At 44.3% G+C, this 9,872-nt stretch overlaps 2 protein-coding genes across 2 annotated transcripts in view; one reads left to right on the top strand and one right to left on the bottom strand.

Annotated features, from left to right (window-relative positions):
* SARC_07183 (hypothetical protein) overlaps positions 1-2,394 on the top strand; it is a gene marked incomplete at its 5' end in the record, with an annotated part of 7,073 nt that extends 4,679 nt beyond the window's left edge. Inside the window, 3 exons of the mRNA XM_014298885.1 lie at positions 412-528; positions 910-1,055; positions 2,166-2,394. Coding sequence (XP_014154360.1) covers positions 412-528; positions 910-1,055; positions 2,166-2,331 — 429 coding nt within the window. The 3' untranslated portion in view covers positions 2,332-2,394. The remainder of the gene's footprint in view (positions 1-411; positions 529-909; positions 1,056-2,165) is intronic.
* Positions 2,395-3,362: 968 nt separating this feature from the next.
* Positions 3,363-9,872, bottom strand: part of SARC_07182 (hypothetical protein) — an 8,323-nt gene continuing 1,813 nt past the window's right edge. The window contains exons 3-13 of the mRNA XM_014298884.1: positions 9,015-9,109; positions 8,573-8,686; positions 8,200-8,326; positions 6,891-6,996; positions 6,670-6,776; positions 6,383-6,503; positions 5,956-6,132; positions 5,215-5,453; positions 4,569-4,665; positions 4,153-4,334; positions 3,363-3,787 (exon numbers count right to left, since the gene is read on the bottom strand). Coding sequence (XP_014154359.1) covers positions 3,698-3,787; positions 4,153-4,334; positions 4,569-4,665; positions 5,215-5,453; positions 5,956-6,132; positions 6,383-6,503; positions 6,670-6,776; positions 6,891-6,996; positions 8,200-8,326; positions 8,573-8,686; positions 9,015-9,109 — 1,455 coding nt within the window. The 3' untranslated portion in view covers positions 3,363-3,697. The remainder of the gene's footprint in view (positions 3,788-4,152; positions 4,335-4,568; positions 4,666-5,214; positions 5,454-5,955; positions 6,133-6,382; positions 6,504-6,669; positions 6,777-6,890; positions 6,997-8,199; positions 8,327-8,572; positions 8,687-9,014; positions 9,110-9,872) is intronic.

Below are 9,872 nucleotides of genomic sequence, written 5' to 3'. Positions count from 1 at the left end.
TGTGACATCTGATGTCGCCCATAGTAGGTAAAGTGTGATTGTTAATAGTTCGTACTCATGGTAGGTAAAAGAATCATTGATATATGGTTATACGAGTCTTCTGAGCACATCACGAACAGTTGTGTATACTTGTTAATACTGCTTGTGATTGCCTGACTGCCGGTAGTAACCACGGTAGGTAGATGTACATTATCCTATAGATATCTCTGAGAATATCACTAGCCGTTGTCTATAGGATCTATAATTGTTCCGCTTTATAACCCCCCCCCCCCCCCCCCCACGAATTGTCACGTTTTATAACTTTATACCCCCCCCCCTAGAATTGTCTTGCTTTATAGTCACCCACCTTTTGCCTGGCTCCTTGTCCGTTTTTCTTGTACTGAAATGCACTCAACCTCTCCAGATTTTGAGGACTCAAAGTCGACCGTGCGACACTTGATTTGGGGCATAACTAATCCCATCGAATCTGGGAGTATGGCCAGGCTCCTCAACAACACGCAAATGAAGAGAAGATACACACCGAACAAGGTAGGTATCGTTTCTTCGATTGTTGATGTATATGCACTAGTAGCAAGTACCTATAGTACATGGTTTCTATTGCGCAACATCTGCCTTCCATTGCCTTACGTCCGTCACCTCTATCCCTCTATCATCGTTGTTCTGTGCAACTGATGAAGCTGTGCATTTCACCATGGCAACGGAGTGCAAACATTCCCATTGTATCAATAGAATACGCTACAATTTTCATTGCGTTACGCCCGTACTCTTTATCTCTCTGTCCCCCTTGTACTATGTAGCTGACGAAGCTGTGCTTATCGCCATGACAGCGGAGTGCAAACATTTCCATTGCACCAATAGAATACGCTACAATTTCCATTACCTTCCCTCTACCCCCCGTGTACTGTGCAGCTGATGAAGCTGTGCATGTCGTGGGCTGAGTCTCAAGAGCTGAACGCAGAACAGACGGCGCAAGCGGCGCTGCTGTGCATCGACCATCTGGACCTGCCCGCCATGGACCCCAAAGCGGTTGTAGAGTTGCTGAAGATAGCAGACAAGTAAGTAGCACGCAAGTAAGCCTCGGTCGTCTGTAGGGCGTTGGTTTGGAATGTGCTTGCTTGTCGTATTTAGTAGTCACGAAGTGACAAAGAGCGGATCTGACGTCCATGCCAAGTCAGTAGGACTGACGTTTGTCCTAGGAATACAGCTCTTGTCCCCGGGTTACTTGTCTTGGTGTGCCTTTGGTTATCGTATTTGAATTAATTGATCGGGTTTAGTAATGATGACATTAATGCGTTTATTTTTAGTTTCATATTAATTTCTAAATTGTTTGATCTGATTTAGTACTGATGATGCCATTCGTGTTTTTTTAAATCCATATTAATATCTAATTAATTGATCTGATTTAATACTGACGATGCCATTCGTGTATTTTTTAGTTTCATGTTAATATCTAACTAGTTGATCCAATTTAGTACTGATTTAAAAGTTTTTTTTTAAGTTTCATATCATATCTGAATTAATTGATCTGATTTAGTACTGATGATGCCATGCCATTAGTGTTTTGAAAATTAGTTTTGAATCAGTTTATCTGATTTGGTACTGGTGATGCCATTGATGCGGTTTTCAGTTTCATATTAATACTGAATTGATTGAACTGATTCAGTAGGGGTGATCTTGTCCCGCATAGGTTTTTCGGACTCTGGTCGATGAAGTACCCGTTACGATTTTGTTGCCGGTTTCAAGGCATTGTTATACTTATTATAAGTATTGGCATGGCCTAGTAGTGCTGTAGTTTCAGCATCCGTACATATCTAAGTGGTAAAAAATGCATGTGCATGTCTCACTGACATACATTTACATGCGTACCGAATAGATTTCACATAAACATCCCTTTAGCGCACATTTACGCACATACGAGTAGTGTCCCTGACACACCTTGCAGATCGCAATGAACCCATACCCATTCATGTTCAATTTAGAAGGCTATGCCATTCATGTATTCATATCGTACAAAAGCTCGGAGAACCTTCATAAATACACCCATAATACACAGCATCTTAAACATTGTTTTTTTTCGGTCACACCTAAAAAAATTGTTCGATTTTAGTAGGCTGTCGCATAAAAATCCCAAAACCCTAAAACCTCAAAACCCTGAACATCCACAGATCGGAACTGGCCAAGCTTCCTCACGCGGTGTACAGCCTAAAGAATCTGAGAGGTAGTCGCGCACAGGATACGCTAGACTGCAAGGCGTGGACTCCTGCGACAAATTGGCCCGTATACAGACCTCCGTGGGAAGAAAAAAGGGGCTTGTTTCAGAAACAAAACTAATAAAAGAATAAATATGAATACTATGTTTGCACCCCACTCAATCCTCGTATGTAAGCCGGACTGAAAATACACTAAACTGTACAGCTTAAACTCCTGTGATAAATTGGCCCTTATTAGACACCTATGGAAGGAAAAAAAGGGTCTTAGTGTAGAAACAAACTAAAACAAGACAACAAAAAACATGACCACTATGTTTACACTGCACATAATCCTCATATGCAAGTCGCACCGAAAATACGCTAGACTGTACAGCTTAAACTCCTGAGACAAATTGGCCCTTAATTAGACCCCCATGGTAGCAAAAAAGGGGTTTGATTCAGAAACAACTCTAATCAACAAACTGTAGTGAATGTTTTCTGTACCCACCGGACCTAATGCTCGCAAGTCACCCAAGGCCAAAAGTTACGTTAGACTGTACGGCTGAACATCCGGCGACTTATTTGGCCAATGAATGGGCACCCGTGGTGATAATTAGGACGCTGGCTCCAGTGTAGAGGGCTGGAAGTGGATAGCCGTCTAAATTAGGACGGTCCATAGAAGATCAGCAACTCACCGCACCCACTGACCGTGTTCGGTGGAATATTAGAAACACCGATTTTTATTGCCTACTGTGGCTAACCATGTATGTCTCCCCATGTTTGCGTGGTTGGGGTTGTTTTTGTGTCAAGGTTAATTGCAATAGAAAATGAGCTAGAAAGTTTAAGCACGTCTATTATAGCCGGACTGGTAGCTCGTTGTTGGTAAAGCAATGAGGGAACAATGAGGATTCCGAAAGATGAGTCAGAAAATATTGGATATGGAGCCTCGCGATCGGGTTTTGTGAGTGTCATGGTTTATTGCAATAGAGGGCGAGCAAGAAAAGTGCAAACCTTATTTATTGTAACAGAATTGAAAGCTCGTAGTTGGTAATAGCAATGAGTCATCAACAGATATAACGAATGTGGGTCATCGATTTTTGATGTGAAGCGTTTAAAGTGAAGACACATGCCAAAAATGTGTTTCAGTGGTATTTGATATGGAATACTTATAGTCACTAGAACTGCTATCAATTCGTTTTATTGCAAACGGCATGTACTCTATGAAACTACTCTCAATACTCGAGAGGCGTTGAGCTGGCTAGTAAGACGCTTATCATTCGTAACACGCGCGCACACACACGCACACACACACACACACACACATATATATATATATGTATATTTATATATACGGTCTCATTCACTGAAGATTCCGCAGGGCCTTGCCTGGGTCGGTACTTTGGTCTGTCCAGCCAGCACAGCTCTATCAAGAGTGGTGACTCAACTTATTAATGGTTGAGTTGAAGCTACTCTGTGCCTCCGGGAGTTACTCTTGGAGGTGTTCGGGGTTACTCTGTAGGCTCGTCGAGTTCTCTGGCAGATGCCAAGGTGTCCTGTGTGTAGGTAGCGGCAGACTTGCCCGCGATGCGCCCAAAGACCTATTGAAACAAATAGCAAATGCAAATGCAAATGAGCAGCATATCAATGTACATAGTCACCGCATACATTGTGTATATACATTTGGACTCCTACTGAAATAGACCGTAATCCACACTGCAGATCCAGTCGATTGTCGCAAAGTGCACATACACGCTCACAGGAATCATATGGCCTATATATACACGCACGCAGACTATAGCCAAGACTTATGAACCCATCCCTTCTAGTGATATACACACCCACCCACTCCAGTGATACACACACCCACCCACTCCAGTGATACACACACACACACACTCCAGTGATACACACACACGCAGGCTACAGCCACGCTTGCGTCACCACGACCACACACTTTACGTACCACACACTCCAGCAGCGAATTGCCACCCAGACGATTGCCGCCGTGAACCCCAGCGGTGACCTCTCCTGCGCCATACAGTCCCTTGATGGGTCTGTTGGAGCCATCGGCCATTATGTTGGCCTGGGTGTTGATACTCAGACCTCCCATTGTGTAGTGGATGGCAGGTGTGATGACGGCAACCCCTGTATAGATGGTATAGGTTATATGCACAAGGCGATGAGTGGGCAAGTCTTTAGCCAGGATGCTTGCCTGGGTGACTAGGCTTAAATCTCCCACGGTGTAGTGTTAACAATTGGATAGGGTGAGATGAATCCGCCAGTGAGTACACAGTTCAAGGCCGGGTTTAGGTTTTAAACTTCTAATACCCCAAGATATAATGCATAGTAGAAACACAGTTGGCAGAGACTCGCACATACAGAGCTTGTCGGAGTCTGCGTTGAAGGTGTAGGGGATGACCTTCTTGCCAAATGGATCCGCATCCTTGCCGTAGTTGCTGAGGGTCTCCTTCAGAGTCTGTTGATAACAACATAACAAGAGCGAGCAGACGAGTTGAGTGTGCGTGTACGAGCTGTGCATACAATGGCGTTCTCCTAAAACCCGAAAACCCTACGTGTTCACAGCCTGGAGGGTCATGACTTTGCAAAGCCGGCTTTTCTATGGCGTGACACATTTTGTACCCACACACTAGAATTTGTATCCTCGGGAAGGCTCTCTAAAGTCTAAATACCAACCCTCTAAACCCCTGGAAGCGCAGTCTTCGCACACCACACACAACACAACACAATTCATATACTCAGGCAACCGCACCCATCTCTCCGCAAAGTCGTTCAACAGACCTTACCTTTCCACCCCTAAACCCTATACCTCTAACACTCTGAAAGCATAGCCTCCGAACACCACACTACACACGACACAATGCATATACCCAGGCAACCGCACCTATCTCTCCGCAAAGTCGTTCAACAGACCTTACCTTTCCACCCCTAAACCCTATACCTCTAACACACTGAAAGCATAGCCTCCGAACACCAGACCACACACAACACAACACACTGTGTGTACCTCGACATCCGCACCCATTTCCTCGGCCAGGTCCTTCAGCGACTCCACAGGCCTGACCAGTTTCTTGAACTTGTAGAACCCTAAATTTGGCTGCCCAAACTTATCGCACATGTCCTCGTTCAGCAGCATGTAGGCTACGGATGGGGAGTTGTCCACGCCTTTGAGGGTGGTCTTCTGCGCGAAGATAGCAGCCGTCACATCGTCTCTGCGCCCGAGTTCGTTGGTGAAGCGCTTGCCCTCTGGTAGGACAAGGGGTGAGCCGTGTATGCGTGTATGACGCATGTTAGTGTCTGTATTCATCGTGCGTGTGTGCTCGGTTCCCCGCAGGGCGTGTGTGTTAGCGCTCATGTGTACGTATGTGCTACTGCGTTGTTGGCATCCATTTGTTTGTGTGTGTTGATACGTTGTGTGTGTTGATACGTTGTGTGTGTTTGATAATTGTAGATATTTTGAGTGCGTGAGCAACCGTGCGCGACCGCGATAGGACACTGGGTATGTGAGTAAAACCCAGCCAGAACCTTTGAATGATTCAGATCAACGGTCCTGACAGTATACTTGGGAGTCTTTAGACACTTCAATCCCCGGTCGAAGTACAGAGGGAAATACATTCACGCGCATTCCAAGAACACAGCATCCGCTATCGCATGTTCCGTCAGCAATGATATCACACCTTCAGCGAAACAGAAGAAGCAGCCCTCCCAACATCCGATACTACATATCCCGTTATATAACCTATTCTACCTGAATTCAAAAGGATGCCACCCGAGCCTCTGAGCGCTTCAGGGGCCAAGAACTTGCTCGCAGAGTTGGGGTCAGTCACCTCAATGAATCCAGTGGGGTGGATTTGCACCTTGTCCATATGCATCAGCTGCGCCCCAATAGCCCTACCCATCTTCACACCCTCACCCGTGGCGAAGGCTATGGATACGAGAATCAGGGCGAATTCTGTGGTTAATACCCAATTTTTTACGAGATATATCCAATAAATAGCAACTGGATTAAGGTTTTAAATACAACCACTCAAATTGTTCATTTGCATCAGCGATGTATCAATGGCAGGGCCGACGCTTTAGGCGCGTGTAGGTATCTCAGTAAGGACAAATCAGCATAATCACAATCACACATACGCACAAGCACAGCAGTAGACGCTCACGCGGGCATCACATACGTCCGTTGGTAGTCGGCAGATTCGCGACTTCAGGCTTGAACTCCTGCAAAAGCGAGGAGTCGGTATGATCGTTGCCATAGCCACCGGTTGCCAAGACAATTGTGCCTATAAGCTCTTCACGCTGATGGAGATAAAGATCACACAAGTCGCATGTGAGTACATTAACATATATGTGTGTAACTGATTTTGACTATATATGTATGTAGAAACACACAGACACAGACACGGACACGGACACAGACACACACACATATATATATATATATCAGTACGAATACACGACTTACATTTCCGTCACTATCTGAGACTTGCACGCCGCTCGCCACAATGTCCTCCCCAGCCTTCGTCGTTATGACCCGTTCTACTTTAGTACCAGTCTTGATCGCGAATTTGTCTGTTGAAATCAGGTTAGTGATAATAAACCTAGTTACTAACTCGGTCAAAAATTTATATGAATCGACATAAACTCGTGACATGTTTGCAAATCGATATATATATAACCACATACCTCCAACTAGACTTTCAGCGTGTTTTCTCAACGCACTCACAATGTTGAAGCCTACGGGACTGGGTTTACCATCGGGTCTGGCTGGTTCTCTATGTGTTCGTTGTTGCTGCAAGTATAATTTGTATATGAATTAAGGTCAGCAATAGAATACATCATCATAGTCAGTGTTCGTGGTTGCCGTATGAGTGATTACGAATGCTAATTGAAACACAAGCATGTATGTGATACTACAGTTGTTTGTTGTTGCTGCCAGTATGAGTAGGAACCGAAATTGAAGCAAGCAATTTTATCGTTTCACTGTGGTCAGCGATCGCTAATACTGTAGATAAATTGGGCGATGCGTATTTGCCGAGGCCAACATGGACCTGGTCTGTTGCTGCAATGGAATGCCTAAGTCTGGAGTAGTGGTTTTCAATACCAAGCTAAACTAAAGCATGTATAGTGGTTTTCAATACCAAGCTAAACTAAAAGCATGTATAGTGGTTTTCAATACCAAGCTAAACTAAAAGCATGTGCGTGCACATCCACTGGACGGGTAGCGAAACATGACATATCATAAGTAGCACATGTGTGTACACCTACTATAGGGCAGTAGTTTTTAACTACAAGTTTAAGCGGGAACATCCTACCGTAGAACAGTCATATCAACAATAAGTTATAGGGACGATATGTACGTATACCTATACAAGAGCAACAGATCTCAACAGCAAGTTGTGTGTAGGTAGGATTTGCTAACCCGCGGTAGAAGTTTTCAATCGCAAGAAGAAGAATGCAAATCTAAAACTACCCCAGAGTAGTAGTCCCCCCCCCCTGGGTAAAGGAAGACCATGTAATTGCACATAAACTAGAGCAGGAGTGCTTGAAAACAATTTTTAAGCGGAGGTGTGTGTACGAACCCTATTATATTGGTGGTTCACAAAAAAGTCATATAAATGATATGCGAGTATTGCTTCGAGTATAGTAAGTATCGATTAGCAGCTACATGGAAAGCAGGCACGCTGCGCGTGTACACAAATAAAAAGCTATGCGAAGCAGGAAGGATACATCACCCTAGTGTGGTATATATTAATAACCAGTTATAGGAAAACAGACAGACTATATGTGTACACATACAACAGGGTACAGATCGAACGAAGGAATCACGTGTACGCATACCGAATGTCCACCCATGAAAACGATGTTGCTTATACAACAGGGTACAGATCGAACGAAGGAATCACGTGAACGCATACCGAATGTCCACCCATGAAGACGATGTTGCTCATACAACAGGGTACAGATCGAACGAAGGAATCACGTGTACGCATACCGAATGTCCACCCATGAAAACGATGTTGCTCAGCTCAACGCCAAAGGAGGAGACCCAATCGATGGCACTGGCGCTGTTATTCGCCAGTAGGTCTACCAGACTCTCAACACACAGGCCATCTCCAGAGCTGGGTAAAGTTGAAGTTGGAGATAGTTCAGAGGGTTGTTTAGAGCGATGATGATGTTGCGTTAATAAATACGTGTGCCTACTAGAGGCTAATGAAATAGTAGAATGCGAATTACATTGACGGATAGAAAGTGAGCATAAATCACATGGAAGCACGCATTCCTATTCTTTTTTTTACACACTGCCGCCGTCCAATCCCAGACGTATCTGACGTGGTATTGGGTCTGTTTAAAGATACCTTTCTTACCTAAGCGTGTCTTTTTTGAAGGTACCAACGCTATCGTCGATTTCAGCGTTCTTCTGATATTTAGATGCAGCGCCATTTATACCAGATGTAGCTTTTGCCGAGTTTCCTCCCACCCTGTGATATATATTCATAAACAGAGCCATGCCTTGAGCAGCATGATCGTGCGACATACGTTTTGACAAGTAGCAAAGAAACACACATACACACACACAATATATATATATATATAGATATATATAGATAGATATACATATATATACGTAGACTGATAAATCCATACGTTCGAACACAGAAAACATAGAATGCAAACACTCCCTCTAGATGCATACGCGTAGGCACATAAATCTATAAGTTCATACAAAAATAATAGAAAATGCAGAAACCCACAACAAAGCAATCACATAGACCCATAACCACACGCAGCGCTCCATATGGGCCTTACCGTGGCTCCTTCTCTACCAGAACGACGTTCGCTCCAGCATTGTACGCCTCAATCGACGCAGAGAGTCCGGCCAACCCACTTCCTACAACGATAATCTTTCGGATGGGGGCGTGTAGAGGTGCTGATGTTGAGTAGGACGCTAAAGGCCTACCTACTGTATTTCCAGCACGGTCACAAGCGTGGACACATTGGGGTGATGCACACAGACACGCGGATGTGTATAGACGGAGGTGTATATATATGCACACGATTAACATCGCATCCAAGTGGTAGGAGGGGATGGGAGTATATAGCCAGTGTAAATACCCATACAAACACATGTTGATATATGCGCACACATATGCACAAGGTTGGGTTGATACGAAGGCAATACATGTGGGTGGGTGTCGTGTAGAGTTGGTACAGACGAATGAATGTGCAGCCGACAAGCACGTATTGCAGCACCACAAGTGCAACACATGAAGGTAAACATGCACAGGAAGTGCAAATGTACGTATGTGAAAACCGTTTATGTGTATATTAGGAAAAAGAATAAACCACCACCACCAAATGTACAGCAACAATAAGCCATAGCAGCAAAGCATCCACAGCACCATCGCGATACGACCACATGTAAGCGGGAAAGTAAGAAGATTGGGAGGGTATGAGTTCATATGATGACTTATACACAGTGTAAGGTGGCACTGAGCGTATGCCTAATATATAGACCATGTCTAGTACTTCAAAATTATGGTGGCTTGGCCCGTACAAAGCTCCAGATAAAAAAATTGAACACAGGCATGTGGCTACACAGTTAACCCCTTTGTCTATAGCATATATTGTATAACACAAAAGGGCAGATGTATATATATATATACA

The sequence above is a fragment of the Sphaeroforma arctica genome (assembly GCF_001186125.1).
Source record: "Sphaeroforma arctica JP610 unplaced genomic scaffold supercont1.552, whole genome shotgun sequence".
NCBI lineage: Eukaryota > Ichthyosporea > Ichthyophonida > Sphaeroforma > Sphaeroforma arctica.
Note: the sequence above shows the minus strand (reverse complement) of the source record. Positions and strands in the feature narration are given on the sequence as shown.